This window comes from Rhamphochromis sp. 'chilingali' (assembly GCF_963969265.1).
Source record: "Rhamphochromis sp. 'chilingali' genome assembly, chromosome: 11".
Taxonomy (NCBI): domain Eukaryota; kingdom Metazoa; phylum Chordata; class Actinopteri; order Cichliformes; family Cichlidae; genus Rhamphochromis; species Rhamphochromis sp. 'chilingali'.
The window spans coordinates 37,810,681-37,837,605 of NC_137938.1; the positions used below are offsets into that span (position 1 = coordinate 37,810,681).

General features: G+C 45.6%; 1 protein-coding gene across 2 annotated transcripts; it reads right to left on the minus strand.

The window, feature by feature from the left end:
* Positions 1–8,234: 8,234 nt before the first annotated feature.
* cmtm6 (CKLF-like MARVEL transmembrane domain containing 6) lies at positions 8,235–25,903 on the minus strand. 2 transcript variants are annotated; one of them, XM_080896013.1, is made up of 6 exons: positions 25,788–25,903; positions 24,828–24,990; positions 23,933–24,053; positions 15,538–15,714; positions 11,858–11,956; positions 8,235–10,677 (listed from the first exon to the last, which is right to left on the minus strand). In XM_080896013.1, exons 3-6 carry the CDS (start codon positions 24,044–24,046, stop codon positions 10,516–10,518), a joined length of 552 nt encoding a protein of 183 aa, XP_080752139.1. In that variant the 5' UTR covers positions 24,047–24,053; positions 24,828–24,990; positions 25,788–25,903; the 3' UTR covers positions 8,235–10,515. The 2 variants fall into 2 exon arrangements, with proteins under 2 accessions (XP_080752139.1, XP_080752138.1); XM_080896012.1 differs by lacking the exon at positions 24,828–24,990.
* Positions 25,904–26,925: the final 1,022 nt, after the last annotated feature.

Here is a 26,925-nt window from a genome sequence, read left to right on the forward strand (position 1 = left end):
AAAACAGTTGGAAAGCAGCACTTTAGGGTTCAATACCCACTAGGGCCAGGTGTTACCTTTCTGCCCTTCCTCTGTGGTGGTTAGCCTTTGGTGAAATCATTCAGGGGTTTGACAGGTTTTGGTCAGTCCTTCACAAACCATCGATAGTACCCTACAAAGCCTAGAAAAGACTTGAGCTCACTGAGTGTCTGGGGTCATGGCCAGGTTCTGAGAGCTCTGAGCTTCTCGGGATCAGTCTCTACAACTTTGCTAGAAACAATGTGTCTCAAGTATCGCACTGAACTTTGGGAAAAGGAGCACTTTTGGGGAGAAAGGTTCAACCCATATTCTCCCACTTGCTGAATGACATGTAGAAGCCTGGTTTCACGTTCCTGCAAAGAACTAGAGAACACAATGATGTTGTAACCCAGTGAGTTTACACGACTCAGTAATGCAATACAACATTGTTATTGTTAATTGTGATTCATCATTATTCTGTTAATCACTGAGTTGAGCTAAAGTAAATCAATAATAACAGATAAATAATATAAATATGAAATAAAACCCCAAAGAGTTTATTTAACACCCCTACTGGTTAGGAAGGAACAAGCCCCGCCTTCCCCGGCTCTGCACCGTCACATGTGCTCAGACAAAGAAGCTGTGTCCCAAAACGTCGGCCGCATCCTTCGGAGGACCCGGCCTTCGTGGTCTACGTGGGCCGGGTCCTTCGAAGACCGAGAAGGCCGGAAGTGCGAGGCCGTGAAATGGGACGGTCTAGCCTTCAGATCAGCGTCAGCGCTGTGTGGGTGGAGTTTAATAAACTCGGCCGTCTGCTCCTTGCTATCTAAAATATAACAGGACACTGGAGTAAACTCTCGACCGTCTCACACTTCTGTTTAATCAGTTTTCTGTTTGACGTTTATTCAGCTGTGTGAAAATCCCGGAGGAACCAACCCGATGGATTAATAAAGTTTTATTTAATCTAATAGTCTAATAACTTTGATCTCAGCCAAACGATTTACTCCGGAACAAATAAAACACAGAAAAAAGGAAAGTTCTCCGAGTGACTTCAATATCATGTTTAACCTGAGTAGTGACAGAGTGGCGGTCTGAAAACGATGAAGCCGGGAGTCCGCTGCTCTCGCCGGCTGGAGTGACCATTGAACCCCCCGGCTTGCTATCGAGCTGGTGGGTAACAGACGTCTCCGAAAACGTCGGCGCACTTTTGCAAATATGCGATGTCTTGATAAACCGAGCAGATATTTGAAGTTTACACAGCTACTTTCTCGCCTGGAAATATGCTAAAAGTTTATTTTGTGACCCAGAAAGAATAATAAGAGTAATATTAAAACTTAGTAGCAGCCGCTATTGTTGGAAACTGAAATTTGGCTGGGCCGCGCTATGAATTCTGGGATATGGTGGACCATGAAGGACACACAGAAACAGTTCATAACTTCAACTCATTCATGTCACCTAAAAGGTAAACCTGTTTCTCCATCACAGCTCTGATGATTCAGTAAGGACGTCTCCTGGTTTCATCTTTGTTATGATATTTTGATACCACGGTTAGCATTTACAGAAGATTGTTTTATACAGGAAAACTGTTACTCAATAAGGCCCATATACTAGTTGTTTTTCTCTTTCTCTGTGACCCAAGAATTAAGGTGTAAGACTCACAAGCTGGTACCTCAAGGTCGAAAACACCACAGAGATGAGACCACTTCCTTACTCCCATCCTCCCTTCTTTATCTCTTAGAAAAAGGCTCGTTAAAGGCCAGGTGGTTTGTTTCAGAATTCACTAATGAAAGAACTCTGTATTTTATGTCTAGGAGTGTATTTTGCTGGGATGATCATAAATTGTAGCTGAACTGATAAACTACACACAGGATACTTCTTTGCTCACAAGGCAGGAAGACGTTTCCTTATTTGGTCTGTACCGGTTTGAACTGGGAACTTGCTGACACACGAACCTTTTTTTCCTCTATATAAGCTGTTATGTACTAAATAAACCTTTGAGTCGATTGGGAAGGCAACCTAAAGCAGTCTCTGTTTTCTTGTTCTCCCAAGCTGCTCCCGAGCTCGTACTAACACGCTGAATGGCATACCTGAGTGTTACTTTAAATAATTAGGAATCTTAGAAGGAAAGGACAGAACTCTGCTTATCGCTCACGCCACGGAGGAAACCCGGGACGGCAATTTCCTTCAATCTTCATGTTTCCCTCTCACCACACATCCAACCGACATCATGACCAGCAGCTTTACAGCTGTGGCTCCAGCCAACATCAGATCGATCAGTTTCATGACTGAAAGAGCAAAAGGAGAGGGAGGGGAGAGGATGAAAGAAGAAGAGGCAGCTGTGCAGCAAAGACAGAATAACTCCAGCTTTGTGTCTTTTTCATTGTAGCGCGTAATATTACATAATATAATAATTTCTCTGAATACGAGACGATTCCGTTTTTTACGGGATGTTTCCCACTTCCCACTCTAATAATTAACCTTATGAACAAAATAAAGTTCAACATCAGTAACATAGCACCACCCAGCTGTATAGAAACTCCGTCATGCTAGCTACTACGCAGTACGAAAAAGTCAGCATAACGAAAATAAACTCCACCTAAACTTGGTTCATATCTGACCCAGAGAGACTGCAGGTCGTAACTTCTTACCTGAAGTTCAGTTCACCTGACACTCGGACCGGGGGCCGCCTCGGGTCTCTCCTCCTGCCTCCCCTTTTCCTCCTCCACCTGCTGGCCTCCACCACTTGCTAATGTTACTGAATCTGTGGAAGCTCCGCGATGCCACCACACGAAGTAACGAGTAACGAGCCTATCTAAATCCCAGTAACGAGTAACGAGCCTATCTAAATCCCAGTAACGAGTAACGCATTCCTGATTTTGGCATAATAACTAGTTACCGTGCTCGTTACCACAATAATAACGTAGTTACTGTAACGTTACTTAATAACGCGTTAGTCCCAACACTGTTAATGAGTCGCAGCAATGCAAAGAAACACTGAATCATTTTAACCAACATCAAAGCTGTCACAGAAATAAGAATATATCCACGTGTTTGAATAAAAACAGACTGGGTGTTTTCTCACAGCTGAAACTAAAGCAAGAAGCAAAAGGAAGCTGAAACGGTGCCTCCAAACACACTGACAGACCTTTGTGGGCTTGATTTAAGACTCCCTGATTGCAAACGGATCAATAACAGGCTGCACTTGTGTTAGACTCAATTTTAACCACCTAAACTTTTAACATCATGCAGCTGTTTGACGGAGAAGAAAATCTGAGAGAAACTGATCACACCAACCTGCCTCTGCCTCCACCTGCAGGCTGTGCGGCTCAGAGACAGTCTCCATGTTGGTCTTCAGAGCACAGGTGTAACTCCCAGAGTCCTCTGCAGTCAGGATGAGAAGGAGGGAGGGGTCAGTGTCTGAGAGGGCGTGGCCATCTTTGAACCACGTGACCTCCAGTTGGTGGAAAGTGCAGACTGAAGCGCAGAGCAGTGTGACGGTTTCACCTCTGCTCAACTTTTTATCATCACTGGAGCTGATTATTCTCATTTTAGACGAATATAAAATCAAAGTGTTCATTAGTTTTAATAAACAGTCGTTAATATTAAAGATTAATATTTGTGTCAGAACCAGGATATTTTTCTCTCACCATCAACTCTGACAGTCACTCCTGTCTGGTTAGTAAAACGTCCTTCACGATGATCAGCTTCCATCCTGAAGCGAAAGCTTCCTTTGTCTCTCTGCTGAACATCTCTGATCTGTAAAGTGCAGTTTGTCTTCTTGTCTCCCAGATATTGATAACGAGGATCGATGTTTGCTGAGTCACTGTCACACACAGACGGAGTGTTAGTGTAGCAGTACCGGTGGTTCTGACACCAGAGGACTCTGACGATCTTTGGTGGAACTTCTGTTTGATTCACTTTGAAAGACTTCAGAGGTGTGAAGGTGCAGCGGAGGGTGGCAGTGGATCCTCTGACATCACAGGTAGACCTGAGAGGATAGATCACAGTTTGACCCACAGCACCTAAAGAAGAGCAAACACAGAGCTGAGATCCGAACACAGTGACTCAGTTCACAGACAGAAAATACAGACTGCTGTGTGTGAAGCTCTAAAACAAAGTTTCCGAAACGTAAAGAAGTCGGGCAGCCAGGAAGAAAGGTTTGACGTGAAAACACAAGCAGCTACAATAAGACACATAAAAATGTTAAACACGTCTTACCTGCCAGCAGGAACAGGAGCCCACAGACTGTTTTTGTCCCAAACTGCCATCCTTACGTTTTAATGAGCCGACTGAATGACGACTTCTTTAAACGTGTGGTCAGCAGTGCTGATGAAGACACTGACTGACACACTGGGTTTGATTTCTTTGCGATCAGCTCTGAACCTCATTTTCTTTTACCTCTTAATAGAAAACATTGAAATTTCCTATTTGTCGCAACATTTCATCAAAATGACCAAACAGTGGAAAAATGCTGCTGATGTGCCTCTCACCTCCCCCTCTCCAATCTGCTGTTTTTCACTGTAAACATCAGATTTAATGCTTCTGTTGAGCTCTGGTGAAAAACCACGCTGAACATCAGCATCACAGTATAACAGTCTGTGATAGGATCTGTGGTACCCTGGATGTTTGACCTGCTTTCTGATCTTTCATTGGACAAAGCTTGAAAAGTGCATGTTTGTTATCATGTGTGATGTGCTCTTATTTTTAACCTACATGTGATACGTGGACCATCCTCGACTCTTTCCATCATCAGACTGTGAACGCTGATGATGCTTTCCTGGGAATGTCTGCTGGATCCTCAGCTCGCCCTGTTAGCTGAAACACCGGGTTGTGACATGTGGGAGTCAGGATGTGATTGCTGTCAGTTGGTTGCCAACAGGCTGCAATCGTTCTTCTAATTTCGTCACTCCGGCTTTTGCCATGTTTGATTTATGCAACAGGGTTTTTTTTGTTGCACATATTTCTTTCTTTTCTACGTCAACGTCACACGATTCAATTCAGCCTTATTTACATAGCGCAAAATCACAACAAATGTTGCCTCGAGGCGCTCATATTGTAAGGTGAAGACCCTGCATTAACAAAGACAACAGAGAAAACACAAATGTTTCCTCTGAGCTGCGCGCATGCAAAACCTGCTGACGCAGTCTCCGCGCACAAACAATCCAACCTTCATTCAAATTGAAATCAATACGTAACAATTCATTTGAGGAGTGACGGTGGTGAGAGAGAGCGAGGTTTTAGATGTGAGAGATTTGTGACGTTTAGCGTGTTTGGAGTGTGTAGTTAATGTGTTGTTTTGTGGATAGTTTTAGTTTGTGTGTCAGAACAATGAGGCGGCTGCTGAATGTCGCAGTTCTGCCAAAAAGCCACCAAAGGCAGATTAAAGTGTAAACGCAGGTGGAAGCAGGAGCAGTGCTACACCTGCTGCTGTCAGGCCTGCAGGGATCAGGCTGTGATTTTCTCCTTTGTAGTGGACACAAATAATTTGCGTGACTCATATTTGATGCAGAACACCTGATTGTTCTGTAAATAGTTTGAAATGGTTATAAAAACTGCCTCGGCTGCATTTTTAGGTAAACAGCTGCAACTTTGTTGTTTGCAAAACTCTTTTTTGAAGAATTAACTAGTAACTATAATTAATTACTTTTTCAAAATAACTTGCCCAACATTGGTAATTAAATAGTGTATTTTGCAGACAAAGAGTTCCAGGACTGTCTCCCAGACCACAGCAGGAGCTTCACACAGACTCGTTATACAAGTCAGAGCATGAAAAAATATTGTTTTCAAAATTGGGGTTTAAGTAATTTTCACTTCCAATTTGGTGTTAATATACTGCACAGGTCATGGACAAGATGTTTGCACTTTTCACTGTAAGTGGGCTAATGCACTTAATTAGAGCTACAGCGGAACCCCGATTTGTTCCCGAGGGTCGAAGCACCCATCGCGCGTTCTGAGTGAGGCGATGCTGAACGATAGGCTGTAGGCTAATTGCTAACTAGAACAACAATAAATCGTTCAAGTGGAACAGCGAAACGCAAGTACGGAAGCCAAGGGGTTGTCACGTGATTCAGAAGACATTGTGGGCATTGGAGGCTCAGCCAATCAGAGCCAGCGGATTTCGTTACGTGGGCATTTTGCCGTAACACGGGCAGAAATATCACCGTTCAGCGCCTTCATAACTTGAATTTTTCATGAAACGGGGTATTCGTAAGTTCCAGTGTATTCTAACAGAAATACTTTAACAGAAGAATTAAACTGCACACGTCTGATGTTACTCACAGTGGTCCAAGGCACCGCTCAGGGTGTTTGTGTGTTTGCGCAGACACATGAAAAATTACAGGCAACATTGCATACGATCCCCACTGCTTTAGCAACAGTGGGAAGGAAAAACTCCCTTTTAACAGGAAGAAACCTCCGGCAGAACCATGGTCAGGGAGGGGCGGGGCCATCTGCTGTGATTGGTTGGGGTGAGAGAAGGAAGACAGGATAAAGACATGCTGTGGAAGAGAGACAGAGATTCAGTGAGGACTAGGTGTTACAGTCCCTGATAATGCTTGTTCAGATGGAGAGACTCTTGAGGGACGGCTGTTATGAGGAGGAAAGCCCAGAAACTTTGCCAGCAGCACGCATCGTTGTGTGCCTCAACTGCCGGTCTTTTACCCAGGCTAATCTGCCATTTTCCTTCCTTGGTTAGGTTTAGGGATTAGAGATCTGATCTAGATTATCATTTTAAATTTGGGACACATCATCAGCAGTGGACCTTGGATTCATCGGGTGTTTCGGCCATTATCACTAGAATCCCTCATCCAAGGAGGCCCTGCCAGGGTTGGTCAGGCCCTGGAGTGTCAGTGGTTTATGTTAACTTATTATTTCTCTCCTTCTTTCTTCTGTTTAGTTTCCTACAGTTTATTTTCTATCTATTATTATTACAAATAATACTCACCTGTTTAGCATTTATGGAGCCTCACTTCTTCAAAGGGATAGAAAAGGTGATCGAGAGAAGTAAGACAAAAGGGACAAGATAGGAGAGAGCAGAGAGGAGAGCTGGAAGGGGGGCGCCCGATCTGGCTTCCCACACCTCCCCGCCGGATCCGGCTGTACGCTCTTCCTCCCCACTGCCTCCCAGATAAGGGAAGAAGAGCGGAGAATTTCTTTTCTCTCGTGGTTAGCTGACCGAGTGATGTCAGCCCTTTTTAACCATAGCCAGTGACTGGTCCTCTCAGCAGTGTTAGCTAGCTCTCTTATAGCCTGCCGTTGCGCCTGTCCTCTGATCCCAGTCTCTAAGCAGCTTTGCTGTTGTACTGGCAACAAAGCCCCTGCACCCCACCTCCACCGGGTGCACCTTGATCTTCCAGCCTCTGCGAATGGTACTCATGGCCGTTGGTCAATGGTCTTTGATCAGTGGGTTTTGGTCAGTGGTTGTTGATCAATGGTCATGAGAATTTGCATAATTATGATTAAGGACCTGACCTCCCAGCCCATTGTTCCTTCAGTGGGCTGGTTTCAGTCATTATGCAAATGAACTGTTTATAAGATTGAGACCTGCAGTCAGCTGAGACTGAAGACGTCACCTGATGATGACGAAACGTTTCTCCCACAAAACGCTACGTCCAGATGAACAGAATCAACTTCTGGAGATTTACTTACCTGGATGATTGAGATGCATCAAGACGTTATGTCTTCTAACGATACTGCCTAAGGGAAGCATGTGTAATGTAAATTTCTCTACTTACTGATGATGTCAGCCTTTATTGATTTCATTGTCATCTGCATATACACACATGATCACACAGCCACAGTACTTTTTTCTTTCATTAATGTAGTTTTACTATGCATGTTGCACTTTGATGTATAATGGAAACAAAGTCTCCTGATTCTGACACAAATCGTTAATATTAGCAAGCGTTCAGTAAAACTAATGAAGGCTGAGAATAATCCTCTCCAGTGGTGATAAAAACCGTCACACTGCTCTGTGCTTCAGCCTTCCACCAACTGGAGGTCACAGGCTCACAGATGGCCACGCCCTCTCTGAAGCTCCTCCCTCATTGCGAGGAATATATTTATTAGGACATAAGTTTGATGTAATTTTAATGAAGAGTTCCTCAGAGACGCTGCTGAAGCTGTGGGTGCTTTGACACCATTTCTGTTTCAACATGAGGTCAGATTTTTCTAGAACTCACCTTCAGTCCAAAAAGTTTTTCATGCTTGTGGGTGAAAACAGAAACCGAACACGTGTATTTATTGAAAATCTCTTTATCACCTGACAGAAAGAAACTGCAGCAATTTATTACAGACAGTGAAATCCTAACCGTACGTTCACACACAGGCTGACAAACATCAGAGAAACTTATATACAAAACAAACGGGCTCTGTCTCGAAGATCAACTTTACTTGGTCCCAAATAGAAATGATTTCAGATTTCTGGATTGTTCGACACACATGGAAGTGTCCAGTGTACTGTGATTACTAACAAATGTCCTCGTCATCACAGAGTGTTTTTCATTTTTACAAACGTAGAAAAGTTTGTATAAAAACCCGTCCTTTATTAGTCTGCTGCTTCATGTGCTCTCAAATGTTTCTGAATTTCAAACTTCTCACTGATTTCATTTTCATGGTTAATGTGACTTTATGTCCTGAGACTTTGGAGAAATGGACACAATTTAAAAAACAAAACAAAAAAAGAAAAAAATATGAGACCTCAGAAATAAAGAAAAACACTTTTTATAATTAAACGTTTAAAAATATTACATTTGTAGTAAAAAAAACAAAAACAAAAACAGATGGCGTTTGCCTTTAAACTGCAGTCCGCTTCATTTTCTGGGCATAAAATTTAGAGTTTGATGTGACTTTAGTGAAGTTTGAGTGGGTGTGTGTGGGTGTGTGTGGGGGGACGGATTACTGAACCACGGACACATTTACAACGACAGAGGTGCCCGACAGTACTGGAGAGAAAACCCATCAGCGAGTGACAGACGGGAGGAAAAACTTGCAGGAACAGGAAGAAAAGGAGAATCCCTGCTCACTCAAAGAGCTCCATTCCTCTTACATTTCAATTTTAGATCATTTGTAGGCACGCAGTATCCTTTTCAAGTTCTCTAATGTTACTCTTTTTAACGATGCTGCGGAGGCTTCCCCTCCACGGCGCCCTCACACACCTGCAGCTACGTCAGCTTCAGCCGCCAACAGCAGAGAGCAAAGACGGAAGAAAACCTCAAACAAACACTTTGATATTCACCCTTTCATTGTTACATTTTAACACATTCACACGTCAGCGATTAGAATCACCAAGAGTCACTAAGAGTCCTCTCCCTTATCTGATGAGCTTGAGCCCAAAATCAAGGCCATAATTAGTGATAACAGTTAATAAAAGCATTAAAAGAGATCATTAAAAGCTCTGAGCTGATTTTGCTAAATTACCCCCGATATTCATATTTGTCCACACGGCATCAAAGATATCAAACACAGACAGGAAGTAAAAAAGTATGTTTAAAAAAAAGGCACAATTTCACTTTTAAAATGTCAAGAGTGACACAAAACATTAAAAGACCTGAAAGCTAATGCTCTGTAATGTCCAGCAGGGGGCGACGACTCTGGTAGGAAAACAAAGTCTGTCGCTCGTTTCATGTGAAAGCGTTCAAAAAAAAAAAAAAAAAAAAAAAAAAGAAGCGTGCATCACCAACCAACAGGTGATGTCACAGCAGCTAGGTCCATCTTTTAGATACAGGCTATGGATAAACCTGACTGGTCCACAGGGAGAATTTAAGGAGGACTAAGGCACGTTTGGCAAAGGACCGCATTTCCACAGTGTCCAGATAAAAAACATGAAATGAACTTTAACTCGTCTGCATCAACTAAATGAGCGTTTATGAAACAGCCCCTGGATGGTTGACGAGCAGACGTCTCCCCCTGCTGGACACTCCGAGTCATTTCAACACAAGTAAGGCTGATGAATAATCAACTTTAGCACGCTCTCAGTCTCGACCTGAGCATCGTGAGGCGTTCAGGGACACAGACGGTACTTCAACAATCAGGAATATTTTCCTTGGTCTGAGGAGGTAAAAGTGTGCAACATTTCATTCAAATTAAAAGTAAGGAGAATATATTTTAATATCAGGATTCTGCTGGAGAGACTCGGACCAATCGGAGGTGCCGACGCCTTCGAAAACACTTCTGTGATTTTCCTTCTCGTCCATCTGATTATTTCTATGACAACAGGACGATAAAGCAAAGCGTTTATCACAAACTGCGTAAAAATAAATCCTACAATCTAAACTACAGCAGAAGATTTAGTGGTTTGATGGTTTTAGTGTCTCTCGTTTTCGGCGCTCTGCACAGCGACAGGGTGATGATTTCTGAACAGAGCGCCCTCAGCGCTGGGAAAAGAACTACAAACTGGATTTAAAAAGAAAAAAAACATGGACGTGAGGTCAGCATTGGAAGCTCCACCCCTTCACTATCATGTTAGAGGAATATTGGGAAAAGTAATGAGCGACCTCACGCGTATGAGCAGAAAGACGCTTAAACTGTCTCGTTGGCTTTGAGTCTTTCCTCCTCTGCCGGCGTCTGGATGCCGTTAGTGTGCTCCTGCTTCTTGTCTTTGTTTAGGAAGGGAAGCCCCTTGCTCTTCACCATCAGGCCGAAGTCGATGGAAAACGCCACAGTCGCCAAGAACCCAAAGACCTGGACGACAGAGAAGAAGAAGAGCGCTGCTGTAGGTGACCTGATAACACACTAGGGCTGCCACGATTAGTTGACTAGTCACGATTACGTCGACTATCAAAATCGTCGACGACTGATTTAATAGTCAACGCGTCGTTTGAAGCTTTGTAAGATCCCAAAAGACGCAGGAATAAGTAGCAGGATTTAAGAGTGTAATAACGGACTGAAACAGAAGATGGCAGCACTGCATGTACAAGGATGCCAGCTGCCGTTAAACCCCGAAGAAGAAGAAGCTGTGTCCCAGAATTCATAGCGCAGCCCAGCTCAGTTTCCAACAATGGCGGCAGCTAGTTAGTTTTAATATTACTCTTATTATTCTTTCTGGGTCACAAAATAAACGTTTAACATATTTTCAGGCGAGAATGTAGCTGTGTAAACCTCAAATATCTGCTCAGTTTATCAGGACACCGCATATTTTCAAAAGCGCTCCGACGTTTTCTGAGACATCTGTTACCCACTAGCTTGATAGCTAGCCGGGGGCTAGGCTAACTAGAGCCGTGAGAACACCGGACTCCCGGCAGATCGTTTTCAAACCCACCGCCTTCTGTCACTACTCAGGTTAAACATATATATGAGTCACTTAGATAACTTAACAATGTTATTGTTTGGCTTTTTTTAGTATTTTATTTGTTCCTGAGTAAATCGGTTTGGCTGAGATTAAAGTTATAGTTTTTACACAGCTGAATAAACGTCAAGCAGACAGCTGATCATCAGAAGTGTGAGATGCTGGAGAATATACTCCGGTGTCCTGTTATATTTTAGATAGCAAGGAGTTTATTAAACTTCACCGAAACAATCTGCAAATGTCATTAAACTTTAATAAACTATCATCTTGTCTTTACTTTTAGTTAGCACAGACCTTAAACACTTAAAGCTGTAAGCTAATGATAGTTATATAAGAGCAGATGCTGCTGGTGCAATAAGCTGTACTTGTACGTCCAATGGATGATGATCTGATTAGTCGACTAATCGCAAAAATAATCGGTGACTAGTCGACTATCAAAATAATCCTTTGTGGCAGCCCTATAACACACACTGTCAGCCAGGAAGGAAAGGAAAGGAGGAGATATAGAAGAAAAGGAAAAGGAAGATTCAGGAGGTAGGAAAGGAGGGTAGTGCGAGTCCGAGGACGTTTTCTCACCACAGCAACGGTTGCCTGAACCAAAGAGCCGCGGTCTGCGGCGAAGACGCAGGAGGAGATGAAGAGCAGCACAGCGATGACCCCGGTGTAAATCATGTCCTGTAAAAGAGAAGAAGAAGAAGGTGAGACGAGCGCCTCCGACAGTCTCCGAGTTGCCGCCCTCAATCTGACCGGATCAACAAAACAATAAAAGTGGACTTTTCTCAAACTGGAGGCGCTGCAGCGTGACGTAAAACAGCCACACGCTTCATTTTGAGCCTTGAGTCTGGATTTTTTTCAGCATGCTGAACCCTCGACTCACCGTTCACGGCCTCACTGTACTTAATAATAAAGCTCTGTTTGTAATACTTCACATGTGACAGATTTTCATGGAGACAATCCTGCTGAACATCCACACGTTGGTTTAAGTCCAAGTTCATATTCAGAGCTACAATCCAACAAGTCTCGGTGTGTTAAAATGTTTTGCTGCTTTGATCCATCAGTTCTATGATGTTATCTTTGTGCCACTATTCTGAGCGCATGAAACAAAGTTTGCAGGTGCAAGTGTTGCATTTTGAAGAGAAATTTATTTTGAGTGATGAAAAGCTGAATTTGAGTGAACAAACTTCATTGCTGCGTGCAAAAAATGTATTTCAGTGTTTGCTGTTATCCACACACACACACACACACACACACACACACACACACACACACACACACACCCCCTCTCGCTCATTTTTTGCGCTTGCTCGCGCTCTCAACGTTTATGCCCGTGCGCGCTCAACTCTTTCTCTACACCGTTATATTTGTGCCACAAAACCAGCCAATCACAGACTTGGATGCAAAAATATCTGATTGGCTGTTCTGGTCTCCAATCAGCTCGAAATGACAAAATGCAATATCCCAGAATGCATTTCATCCAAAACTCAAAGGAGGCAGTGGCGGAGGAACACAGAGTGGCAGAGTTTGAAATATTACTCTTTCTGGGTCACAAAATAAACTTTTAAGATATTTTCATGCGAGAATGTTTCTGTGTAAACTTCAAATATCTGCTCGATTCATCAAGACGTCACATATTTGCATAAGTGCAAAAACTGAGCGAGAGGAGCTGCTGTTGTGTGTGTGTGGAGATAATAGCAAACACTGAAATACATTTTTTGCACGCAGCAATGAAGTTTGTTCACTCAAAATAAATTTCTCCTCAAAATACAACACTTGCACCTGAAAACTCTGTTTACGTGCGCTCAGAGTAGTGGCACAAAGATAAGTTCTAACACTCTGGACTCTGACTGGAGGCTACAAGTGCAGTTCAGTCTGCAGACTGTAGGTGGCAGCATCACACAGTTATATGACAGCTGCTTTTACTGGTTTTCAGCCACAGTGTGTGTGTGTGTGTGTGTGTGTGTGTGTGTGTGTGTACACTCTGGGACGTCTTTAAAGTCGTAGCTGCGATAAAACCAAGTTCTGACTTCAGACTTTGTGTGACTTGTTGCGGGTGTGAGGCGTGTCTGCAGACACGGTGCGGTGCACGCTTTGAGTTTGGGGCCGTATCTCGTTTTAATTCATCGTTTAGCGGGAACGAATAAGTCCATCATTCTGAGGCTAACGAGGCTCGACCGCTCGTACTCTTATTTAAACGCACCACAGCTGGCGGGCACTCGCTGTGGCACCGAAGTGAAAGGTGATGTTCACAAACGTTCCCGATCACTGAGATCCAAACTCGTCAAACACACAGTAGATGCGTCTGTGGAGCGACCGTGACAATCTTACATTACCTCGTTCTCACGTTGTCACAGTCGTTGGCGTCCACGCTGCCTGACAGCAGGGCGACGCCATCAGCCTTTAGGCCCGAGTGCTAAACAGGAAGCCGCCGCTGATGGCGAGGCGGTGGCTAAAATGCTTCAGCCTCTGCGCTTCTCTCATATCGACGGTTTTTTCAGCTCCTCTGTTCTTTTGTTCAGCTTCATTTAAACTACAAAGACCACACAGAGAAAACAGACACACTCGGACCGCCATTACAGTTCTTCCTGATTGGCTGCCCCTCCTAAGCAGCAGGAATAAAACAGATGGGAACGGGTCACCTCTGAAACCTGACTGTGGAAGCGTGGGCTTCAAATGCCTCTCACCACGCTTCCCTGTGACAGCGTGCTCTTATTGTGAAAGTTCAGCTGCTGCTGTTCCTGTCTGGTGTTTCTTTGCGGGCAGACTCGTCATGTTGAGGTTTCTCTTTAATGGCTACGATGAGGAAGAACTCTGTGGCTCGTCAGCCGTTTGAGCAGACACTGGTGTTAGTGAGCACCGCGCTGCGGTCGGTGTCCTCTTCCTGTTTCCACACACCACGGTGGAGCTGAGGCCTCCGGTGGAAAGACAGCGCCGCTGAAAATCAGTGCAGCGGAAAGGTTCGGCCTTCAGCTTCCGGCTTCCTGTCCACGCTCACTTTTCCTCTGAAAAGCAGAGGAAGCAGCGTCTCTGGCAGAGTTAAGGCTGACACCAAAACAATGAAGCTGCGCCGCCATTTCTCAAAGGTCGGCCTTTAAACGGCTGCAGATACCAGCCGTGAACTCACGCCAACTTTATTGGATCAAACTCTTGATGCTCTGACCCCTCCCCCTCTTCGCATCCAATCCCACGCTTTCCTGGTTCAAAGTTCAGAGCAGGTTTTTTTCCATGTGGACGTGAAAATGAAGGAACGCTTTAATTACTTTAATCTGAAGTTATTTATGAGCATCTTTATTTAGGTGGCTCATTTCCACGTGAATGATTTAACAGGGAGGTTTCGTTTGACTGGCCAACTTTAAATCTCATCTCTATGAAAAACAAATAAGGTGGGGGCGGCCTGGTTTGTGCTCAGCCAATCAGAGAGGCAGAGGGCGAGGGCTCGATTGAAGCTGGAACCCTCATTAGCTTTGAGAACAGCTGTCGAACTCGCAGCTCCACATGCAAACATTTCCACCCTGCTGAGTCTGAATTTGCAAAAAGAAAACAGTCCGCTTCTCGTTTTCGAGTTTCACTGCACCCACGCTGTAAGATGAAAGACTGCGAGCTGGAAGTGTCATCAGGGAGAGACTAAAATAAACCGTCTGTTTTCATTCTGGTGTGAGACGACAGCGAAGCTCGCAGGAGGAGAGCCGGGACAAACGCCACCGCCACGCGTCCTCCTCAGACTGATTTTACTCGAGTACTCACACGAGTACCCGACTCCCTCAGAGTTACTCTGACATCGCAGACCGAAAGCATGCTGCGCTGTCCGTGCTCTGATGCTGCAGCTCAGCGAACCAATGCAAAGACAGTTTTTATAGTCAAGGTTAAAATAGTAAAAAGTTCCTCATCTGTCCAGAAATTCAAAACGATGCAAAATTAAATGTGTAAACTGAAGTCAAAGGACTGGATTATGAATAACACGGACCACGAGCATCATGTGTTGCCGGGTTAATGCCAGCTCAGCACTCTCTGGACAGCTCATGAACGAGTGCTGGGCCGACTCGGGTTACTTTGAACATGTATGTAGCGACCTGCTCCTCTAACGACTGCCGGTCGGGTCGTTATTGTAGTTTGGAGTGAGCTTGAACAAAGACTGTGCTCTGAAAGAGGAAGTGACTCTAAATAAAGCCAGACATGAACTCTGTTCAGGTCACTGAGCTTCTGAATCTTTCTCACGCGAGCGGAGAAGAGCGACTGAAACACGATCTCCAGGTTCTTACCACAGTGGGCCAGGCCCCGATGTGAATTTTTTCATGCAGCTTAGTAGAAAGGAGGACGAGCAGCAGCAGGGTGAAGAGGAAGGCCGTGCAGCTGACGAACTCAAAGAAGTAGAGAGGAGAGCAGGTGAAGCAGCTGTCCACAGTCTCCTCCAGGATGAAGGCAATGAAGGACAGCACCTGAGGGAGAAACAGGAAGTCAGCACAGGTGAGCACAGAATAGAAATACAAGTCAGGGTGGCTCCTGGGACCACTCCCGTTGGCTTCATACATCAAACGGTCGGCGTGTTAGAGCGACATGTTCTCCTAAAGCAGAGCCCGACCTGTGAACACTACTGTGAATCTGTCACGGCCTGTGAAACCACGGCCGCCCACTTACTCAGGACGGCGCTATGCAGAGATGGACCTGCAGGTTCACCAAGTTAAACCTGAGTCTTACAATAAAACGTGTCGTTTCAGTGGCCCGGCCCACTCAGGACCACAGTGGGCTGCAGTTTGACATGATAACAATAATGATTATTCTCATATTTTGTCAGACATTTCGATGATTATGAAGAAATAATTGCATAAAATGTTATTTTGTTTCACTTTTCCCGCTGAACGCTTCTTCAGCAGCTCACTTATTCACCAGGCGCCAAAAACGCTCCGCGTGTTTGATTTGTTTTATTCTGCACGTCTGCTCCCGGCATCGAACGCTGCAACTACGACACACGGGGAGAAACTGACCTGATAGTCACCACTTCCTCCTCCTGTATGAAACAGACCTCCAGCCTCTGTCAGCTGCTGCCCCGTGTATTCGTCCTCTTGTCTGAGACGACGGCAGCTTATTTGTTGAAATGTGACGTCTCTTTCCAGTCTGAGCGGCTGCTGGCAGTTTCAGGCCGGCGTGACAACACAAAGGCGCCGGCTCTGCTGCATTTCATTAGAAGTTGTGGTCGAACCGCTCCGACCGCTCAGCTCTGTGTGGGCGGCAACAACAGCGATTGCTCCACACCAGCAGCCATCGCAGGGACGAGCACATCTGAACCACCACAGCGGCGAGACCACGAGACCGTCACCCAGCAGGAGTCGATAGGAGCGCTTCACCCCTCAGACCCCCCGAGTTTGGGGACCTGAAAGAGCAGGCAGTGCGAGCCTGGGGAGGGGGTGATGTTTGGACTACAAACATGGAGGAGTTTGTGGTTGAGCTCTTCCAGGCCCCAAACACTCGACTTTGTTTTTATAAAGAAATACTCGTGTTGTGAATGTAAACAGACCTTTAAATGACTCAGAGAGCAGCGCAGTGCAGGAGGAGCTTCCTGTAACCGCTGAAGGAGCAAGTCAGGACCACACCAACTCTCTGACCACTTATCAGGACAGAAACCTTAAGAAATGACACTAGTGTGCTCTGATTGGTCCAGATGTAAGTACACGATGTGTCGAATGCACTCTCGAGAAAGTCCAAGCCTGCCAGATTTCCTCCGTCTGAAACGTTCGAGGGGCGTGTCAGAGCTGCACACCTCCTTTCTGCAGGTGACGCCGTCCCGTCGGCTTCTTCTCTGCAGAGCCCTCCCTCTGAGCTCACGGTGGTTGGAAGGTGGGACATGAGATGACTGAGAGCACGTCTACGTTCCAACGCTCACCCGTGGTCATGAGGTAGTTCGTAAAAGAATAAAATCACGAGTAAAGCTGCAAAATGAGCATAAAGACAGAGCTGAGAGTAGAGTCGTCGCTCGTCCAGACCCAGGAGATCGTCACGCCGACAGATAAGCACCAGGATCCAAAGTCGGGATCATCAGGAACCAGGCGGAACAAACCAGCGTCTGTGCACGTGTGCAGGGATACTTTCCTCTCGCTGTCGCGTGTTTGTCCTCGTGGTTAAACCGAACGCCAGCCTCTGTCTCCGTTACAGCGGCGAGTTTAACTGGAGGAATATTCCATGTTAAAGTGAGCCTCAGCTTATAAAAAGGCTTTGTGCTTTTCTTCAGACAGACGAACCCAGAACCACAGAGCTAGCAGCAGACCGCCTGACGTCAGCGAGAGCGGCGCCGATACTTTTATCCTTCAGTCAGCAACACAGACATGACTCATTCTCCTTCAGTAATCTGATTACATGTTCTGTACCACCAGAACACTTTTAGGGACGCATATTTCTTGGTTCTAGGAGCAGAAAACGTGAAACGTGAGAGAATCTGAGTGACTTTTGAGTGTTTCTGTAAATACTGCCACTGTGTTTGTGCCCGTCACCAACATCCTGCACGTGCTGAGTGATCTGCTCTCACTTCCCTCACTACGTGGAACTATACGAACATAAATATGCAAAGATTGAATTCCAGCATCGCTGTCATCAGTCAGGCTGCCGCCACCGTGCTGTTAACATTAATCTCCAAGTCAAATCAGAAAGGCAGCGAGTGGGAGCAGCGTGGCACCTCTGCTGTGTTTATGTCTGTAGAAGACCGTGTGTCCGTCACCGGCGCTGGATCTCCTCCACGTGTCCAAGCTGGTTTACTTTAGGGAACACAAAGAGGCGACTCTGCAGAACAGGGCGGGCGAAAACGCTCTCGCCCTGGGGCGGTAATGTGGAACTCCACGCTGACAGCTTCGTCTCACCGTCGATGTACAACCTCAAAAACAAATCTGAGGTCTTAGGGTTGGAAACTCGCATGAAATTGAGGTCACCTGGAACAGAAAGTCGAAGTTTGCTCTGATTCGAGGTGATGCACACAGAGTCCTTTTGTCCCACAAAGATCCTGAAATATGACAAACTGCTCAGGTCACCTTGATGGTCCCTCCTGTTACGCTTTAACGGGTTCAAAGGTGAAGCAGCGTTCAGTGTCTTTGCTCGTTTCAGAGCTTTACGCTCCACTAAGCTTCACTACAAAGAGCCCAGCTCCTCTCAGTGTCTCAGACGTGTTTTGTTCTTTATGCTCCTCTTTCATCAACGCTTTAAACAGCTGCAGTAACTGCATCAACACCCGGCTGCGCCTCTGCGGTCGCTCGTGTGAAAAACAGCAGCTCTTCTTGTCCTTTCATCTTGCTGTAAAAGCAGACGTCTGATGGCGTTGCAGTAATGAAAACACTGAACGTTACAAATGCGTCACTCATGAAACGCTGGGTTTTAGAAACCTACACAGGCCAGCGTGCACACCCTGAGATCACCCCGAGAGACTTCCTGTTCAGCACGGACAGGTGAGACGTGACCCGGCGCGAATCAGCTGACTGGGGTTAAACTCACCACAGGAAGTCACAGTGGGAATCCCGCACGAGTCTACAGTGAAGCTGCTGTTAAAAACTCACCGGGACTTCCTGTCTGCTTCACAATAAACTTATTTAGCACTGAGACAGTGGACAGCTTTTATTGTGAAAGCACCCGGAGAGGCAGGGATTGGAGCTGGACAACAGCAAACGCGCTGCTTTAACCTTCAGACGACCAGGAGGTGCATGTGTGTGTTTGTTAGCGATTCTCAACTTTCAGAGATTTTTATATTTTTCTAACATGATTAAAACAAAGACAATAAGCAGCAACATGACGAGGATCTAAACGACTTATAGGATTTATGCCCAAAACGGATTAATGTCAGAGACTGTTCCAATCTCTCACAGCTGAGTCCACAGTCCTCCGCCACTGCAGTCCTCCGCCTGCAGTGGTCTACATCCACCCAAACACTCAGCTGTTGTAACTACACCTCTGTGGACGAACAGGCTGGAGGCAGACGGCACATGCATGTGGTGACTGGGGTTAAGTGTAACGCAATGCTACATACTGGTTTTCAAACCTGCAGTTATGAGGGGCAGCCAATCAGAAGTTTAGATGGACAGAGGCTGAGTATGGACATAAACATGGATTATTTTGAGCTGTGACTCATGCAAAGCTGCTCTGGTGGAGCCCACGTGGAAAAACATTAACCTGGGCCTCCTTCAGTCTGTGGCTTTCAGTTTATTTTGCAGGAAGGTTTCACAAAGATCTGACCGCACATCCTCTTTCTGCCCAGCACCCACCCGCGCCAGCTCCCTCCAGACTCCCGGGGCCGGATGCAGGCGTCGTCCTCCCACCGAACACCTCACTGAGCTGTTGCAACAGCAGCTCTGAGATCTGCTAACGACAGCCAAACTGACCGCTCCGCAATACTTTCACTTCCCGTTCTGCAGCTTCCTGAAGAGCTGCTGGATGAGGAAGATCCAGTCACAGAGAGGTCACACACAAACACAGCGACTGGTTCCCTCGCACCACGGAGCACGGCTAACCAACCCATCCCGCTCCTCACCGTCCGGCTGCTAATGCGCATTCATCTGTCCTGAAAACAGTCCCCAACAAACGAACCTCCACTTCCTGTTTTGCTGTTAAATTCTGTGTCTAAAGTTTGTGATGTAGAAGCCGCCGAGCCCGGAGCCACAGACTGGATGTGAGTGTGGAGTCACACTTCAGCTAAGACAGAACCTCCACATTAAAAGCACCAAAGCGACCTCATCCCCGTCTCCTGTAACCAGGAAGTCACAGACTGGTTTGGTCATCATTGCACCTGCACACGTGTGGTACATGCAGCGGCCTGCAGACACCACGGCACGTTCCTCGACTGGCTGCTGGAGGTCAGAGGTCAGATGCAGAGAGAGCGCTGCACCAGAGTGAGTGGTCCTGAACAGATCGCAGACGTGTCTCCAAACATTCGCTAACTGCTCTCAGTGAAACTGTCGGTAACTTTTGCCATATCGCTGCACAAAAGCAACAGATATACATTTCTCCCTAGCAACCAGTGGTTGCCATGCAGCTCTGAGAGCAATAAAAGCGTCCTCACTCCGGTGCACACAGGTCAGGACATACACATGAATGTGTTTACCACCTGTGTGAGTACGACGCCAGATGGAATAGTCTCCGCCCCCTGCTGATGGGAGAAAATGGACAGAAACATGAGTGTGCATTTGTTTTGCTGTGTTTGAATATCTGCTTGATTCACTGACGCAGCGACAATTTTAAAAAGTCAGCTTAAAAGCAGCTGACGCAGATTTCGCTTCTTGTTTTTGGAACCGTGGTGTGACACTCACAGATGTCAGCACGTTTCACGCCGGGAGTGTTTCCGCGCAGTCGTTCGGTGCGTGGCGGTAACACGGTTTATCTAAGAGCGCCTGACTTCAGCAGCAGGTTTTGTGTTGCTGTCGGCTGAGACTAGTGCTGGGCCATATCATACCGTTCACGATAACACTGGTGTAATGTTGGGCAACGATAAGAAAATGAAACATGGCGATAGAATATGGGTAAAACGCGCATGTGCAGTGCCTTTGTTTACATACGCACATGGCGGCGACGCAGAACCAGAAGAGCGAAAGCGGCTCGTTGAATGAAACAATGAACCTGAACTGGTTTGTAAAACGCTGCAGCTTCACTGGTGTGGAACTGGTTTAGCTTTCGTCCGTCAGATACACAACAAAGCACTATTTTTGGTAGCGCATGCTAGCGGGCCGTCGTTATTACCGTGTTGTTTGGAAAATACGGCGCACTTAAAATCCATCCTTTGATTTGTCTGAAAGTCGACAGAGCCCCTTATAATCCCGTGTGCCTCATGTATGAACTCTGGTTGTGTTTACTGACCTCGAAACGATTTTATGTGCACGGCGCTCGAAAATCTGTCAAATGTTTCAGTACGACTTTGCTGAGCTACGAAGCCGCACCGCTTGATGGATTGTCGGAGCGTTACGGCTGTCGTAGGCGGAGCCTCGCGGAGTGATACGTACTGCGCTTCAACATAATGTTACCGTATTGTGTGTGTATGACCTCTTTTTAAGGTTTGTGGATATTATACATGGTTACACTGAGGTTATGTCGGCCAGTTTCCACTGGAAACGCCTTTTGGTTAAACTGTCAGTTTGCACTGTTAAATGTTTATATAGCTTTAATGCAGATAAAAAACAGCTGCTTGTTTCAGTGGAAATACATTGATGTTTTTTGCACTAATAAAGTTGTGGAGTTGTAAAGTATTTTGTCTCGCATCAATTATATCGTCAGTTATATCGTTATTGCAAATTTCCAAATGTACATCGTGATAAATATTTCGGTCGCATCGCCCTGCTCTAGCTCAGACGACTCTTCGTCTGTAAAGAGCGCACAGCCCAACTGTTAAAGAGGCGGCACCACCGGGGTTTGCAGATCCAGCTTCATGTCCCACAGTGTTGTTGTGGTAATATCACCGCTGTGTACATAATTTCATACATGTACACAGGCGCACGCGTAACTCTGCTCTGCAAATGTTTGGTTTCTGAAGTACTTCGTACCAAATAGACGAGCAAATAATCAGCAACTCTTGTTGTTGTCTGTTAGTCTGCTCGTCTCCCAGGACGGTGGGGGTGCTGCCGTCCACCTCCGGCTGCTGGAATACGTGTGACTGAAGAGATGTCAAAAACCACCACAACATGAACTGGATCAGAGGGGGAAACACGGGACAGGATGTGCTTGGGCGAGTTAGTTAGCAGCAACTGAACTTTCACAATAAGAGCGAGGGGATCCCTCGTGAAACAAGACTACGCTGATGACAGATCCTTCCTTTGGAGTTATTAAACACGAGCAGGTCAGCGCTTCGTGAGGTCAAACTAAGACACATCAGCTCTGTTCAGGCCTCCGTTAAACATCTGGTTCCAGCTGCAAACCCCATTTTAAACAGATCTGCAGGAGAGTGGAGCAGCTTCCTGTCTGATTACTGGCAGTGGACTGTCAACGCGCCACAAACTGCGGAGGCATTTCCTGTGCTGAGCAGCCTGAAGGGAGGCCGTGTGAGGAGCGTGCTGCACATCCTAAACAAACTGAGGTGAAAGCACAAGTGCACCTGGTTTAATCCTGAAAGGTGCGCAGAGTTGTTTTGGTCTCGGTCCAGGAGGATTTGTCCACAGCGATGATATTATTGTTGGTTACCTTCATCACTCCTCGCCTATTTTAGCATGTTTGCCTGCCAGGACATTACATCATCACCTCACCTGCATGGATCCAGCTCAGCTGTACAAATGCTCAGAGTTACAAGTCTTTTTTAAAAGCAGCAAACAAGTCATCATCATCATCGTTACAGACCGATGATGAGTGCAGACTGTTCTGGATTCCTGTCACCATTTCTCACACTCAGTGTTTCCTGTCAGTCAGCTGATGGTCGTAAGCCTGCAGAGACTCGCAGAGGATCGACTCTGCAGCCGGTTGCTTTCGGTTTTTGGGGGGTTTCCACAGTAACGACCCTGAAATGAGCTGAAACTAGAACAGATCCTGTCAGCTACACAGCTGGGCTTGGCCACCAAGACATCACTCGTCGCTTCAGGTTGTTTTATACGGTCCAGCCTGCAGATGGTCAGTGGTCACTTTTCTCTGAGCTGTACTGTTATGATCTGCAGAGCCGAGGCCCCGCGGGCACGCCTCAGGCACGCCTCGGGCCCCGTGTGTTTGCATGTGCGTTTCTTCACTGCTACTCCTTCTGTAGCTCTGACATGTAAAGAGCTGAACTCTGTTTCACCAACACTGAGCTGCAGGAGAACCTGAGTGTTTGACTCTGACTGAGGATCACTGCACATGTGCATAATTCATGGAAGTCACAGCGCAGCAGCCGCTGCATTGTTTTCCTGCACAGTGGACGGTTACAGAAACATCAGACCCACAGCAGAGAGTCAGAGGTGAGGGAGCAGAGACAAAGAGTCTTTTAAGACATCTGAGGCAAAGTTTCAGCAACATGTCAAACACAGTTTCAGCACCTAAATAATGAATCTTTCCTCTCTGAAGCATCAGAAACCTGCTCTTCTGTCACAGCTTTCAGACTGAGCTACTGTTTGCCACACCGGACAGGAAACTGAGCACCTCTGCACAGGAAGGGCCCGGCGTCTTCCTGCAGGGGCGCGATCCTCGCTGTTAAAGGAAGTTTAAAGAGCGCGTGCAGGTCGGGCCAGAGCCTGAGAGCGATACAAATATCTGAAACTTACTCTGAAGGACGATTTAATCATTTACCAACATTAATGTTTAAATAATCCCAATCTCGATAATTCTTATTCCAACTAAATATCATTGATTTCAAATAAAAACAACTTTTAATTATTTAACTTTAAATCTGAGGAAGGTCGTGATTTTTTTTTTAACTGAATATTTTACTTGAACAGTTTTAATTGAAGGTCTGCAGACGTGCAGCACACAGAGGACACTGATGATGGCAGTGTCAGCTCACAGAGCAGCTCAGTGTAATCCAAACAAGGAGTGAAAGAAATGAAGCTTAGTTTCAGCAGACTCAGACTTTTACGACACACCTGCAAACACACGTTTAAGTTTCAGCCAATGAGCTGAGACGATGAGGAAACCCTGAAGGTTTCACACAGTTTGTGTGTTTGCAGGTGTGAATGAATGCTAAACGAAAGCATCTCATTGGCTAATGAAGAGTCACATGAGTCTGAGCATCTTTGAACTCACCACTTCAACGACTTTTAGGATAAAGCGGTTTCTGTCCAGGTGGGCCGAAGGGATCAGGCAGAAGCTGTTTCCGGGGTTTGGGGTCGTGGTGGGAGTATAAACTGGTTCAGCCATGATGGAGCTGAGAGAGAGAACAGAGACGCGTCAGATCACGAACACCACACACTCATGGTTTCTGCTCTAAAAGGGACAAAAAGCTGCAGTGCTAATATTTCAGAGCCATAAATTTCACTCGAATCTCACACCAGAGGCCGGCAGCACGAGGCGGGACCTGCGGCTTAGAGGAAACTTCAGGCTTACCTGGACCGTCAGGTAAACCTGAAAGGATAACCGCAAAGATACATCACCATGGCAACATATGCTGCTGCCCCAACCTGCTTCATTCAGCGGAGTCGGTAAGTTCCAGCTCAGCAGGTTTCATAGAGAAATTCCTTCAGCACAAAAACTGCTAAAGAATCCAGACGTGGCACTTTTAAACACACTTCAAGTCAGGCCTGCTCAGCATCAGTTACCATGGTGATGGTGAAAAGAGGACTGAAAACCGTGGCTTTAAGCTCGCTAACCCGTTAACCTCGCTTCGGATTTGCAGGCCTCGGATCTGCCAGCTCTCAGGACAGCAGCGTTATTAAAGCTCCTCCCACCATCAGACTTCATCTCTGCAGCAGCCTCAAAGTTCACAAAGGAGGAGAACCGGAAACCACATCAACACACAGTCCCAGGGGGGTCAGGGGTCAAAGCTCACGTCACTGAATCCTGGTTTACGTCACATTCAACGGGAGACGAAGTCATTTTATAATATCTCAAATGCTTGCCCACTTCCACAGGAACCACGTGACCACCTTTAAAATCCCACCAACAACAAATAATAGTGATAATAATACCCAGCTGCACCTACACAGCAGGTGGGATTACAGGCTTTTAAAACGCTGAATGAACGTGAAGTTAAAGCTGCTGAGCAGAAAACTAAAGCAGTGATTTGGATTTAAGGACAGATGTGATGTATTCATGTCCAACGATGGGAAATCCCTGTTTCAGAGCAGCCGGAACACGAAGTCCACCTTAAAAACAAACAGTGAAAGAAAAAAGCTCAGATCTAAATATGGCGTCAGGCTCGTTTGTCTTCATAAACAGCAACAAGGTCGACATGACGTCACGCAGTACAAATGAAGTGAAAAGCGCTGAAAGGTCGCTGAATGTATTTCTGCACGCGTCCGTCTGCACTTCAGCCTCCGCGGAGCTTCTCCGTGGAGCTTCTCCGTGGAGCTGCGAGGACATTTCAGATCAATTTCTCATTTTCACAGTAGTGAAAGCGAAAGTGATCGGGGCAGGTGAGCACAGCTCAGGTGTGATAAGAGCAGTTTATGAAGCCATTAGTCGGCCATGTTTGAACCACAACACTGAACTGCAATGAGAAATGCTGATAATGAGCGAGTTTGTGATTACAGACAGCTACAGGTCCAGTCAGAGTGTCCCGACAAACGGAACACACGGCACGCCCCTACTCTGCAGATTATTCGGTGATAAACCAACTTTTTAAGCCTACACGGCCCGCGATCAAATACACGATAAAGACGAAGAGGCTGCTGCCGAAATGAAGAGCGGCTCGGTCACTAAATATCTGAAGATTCTGCGATGATTTTAATTCAGCGCTTTTCTCCAGAAACGACCCTGGAAAATAAAATTGACCTAATTCTGAAAGAAGTCTGGCGTACGTCGCACTTCCAGTGAAACGGACGCGCAGTGGGCTTCGTATTGACTTTTGATGGTGGCCTGAAATCTGCGTAACGTAACCACTAAAACAGGAAGTGAGGATAAAGTTTGAAGTGGATAAAAACGCGAATGTTCAGAAACTCACCGTTCAGTTTTCTGCCGCTGAGGACGAAGATAAAGTTTCCAGCTGTAAAGTTCAGACTCAACTCGAAGCCGTCTTCCTCTCTAATATTACTCAGACTTCCGCATTCTGCCCTGCCGTGCCTAACACACCGGGAAGATTTTCAAAATAAAGGTGCTCAACACTAGTAACAAGGAAAGAGTTTCAAACAACCAAAATAAGACAGAAAGGCGTGAAAAGGTGACACAATACGTGAAAAGAAACAAAAATGAAATGAATCTTTAAAAAAGGTGACAATAAAAGGAAATAAAGTAAAATCAGAGAAAAGTAACAAAATGAAACACAAAGTGATCAAAACCAGAGAGTGACAAAAATTCAGAAAAAGGAAATAAAGTTAAAAAAAGAGGAAAAATTGAAACAAAATAAGATGTCAAGTATAAATAAATAAGGTGATAACAAGACAATATTAAGACATGAAGAGGCAAAAATAAGAAAAAAAGACTAAGACAGTGTCTGCGACAAGGAAGAAAAACAATGGACTCGAACAAGAAACATGTTACCAAAACACAAAGTGACCAAAACAGCATTCAGCACAATAATAATAATAATAATACTAATAGGTTCAATAAACTTGCTTTTAATAACTGTAAACCATCTCTGCCATCAACTGTTGAAGGTGTTTCTGGGGCAGATAACATTGCAGCGTTATGGAGACAGCATTACAGCGCGTCGTTTAACTGTATAAAAAGTGAACCATATGAGGACAATTCTGACATGAGCAATGACACAATAAGTGTAAGGACACATGAAGTATATGAAGCCATTCATAGGTTATCTGATAATAAATCCTCTGGTTTGGATCACATCACTGCAGAACATTTAAAACATGCTAGTTTAAGGCTAGCTCCTCTTCTAGCGCTCTGCTTCACTGGGTTTATGATTCATGCCATATTACCAGACTCAGTGCTGTGTATTTTAAAGGTACCAGTTATGAAGGACAAAGCTGCAATAGTGAGATGTTTGGAAAATTACAGGCCGATTGCACTAGCCAGTATTTTATCTAAGGTGTTAGAAAGAAGCTTGTTTGACAGAGTTAGTGTTCATCTCTTCTCTGGATAATCAGTTTGGCTTCAAACCAAAGCACGGCACTGACATGTGCCAC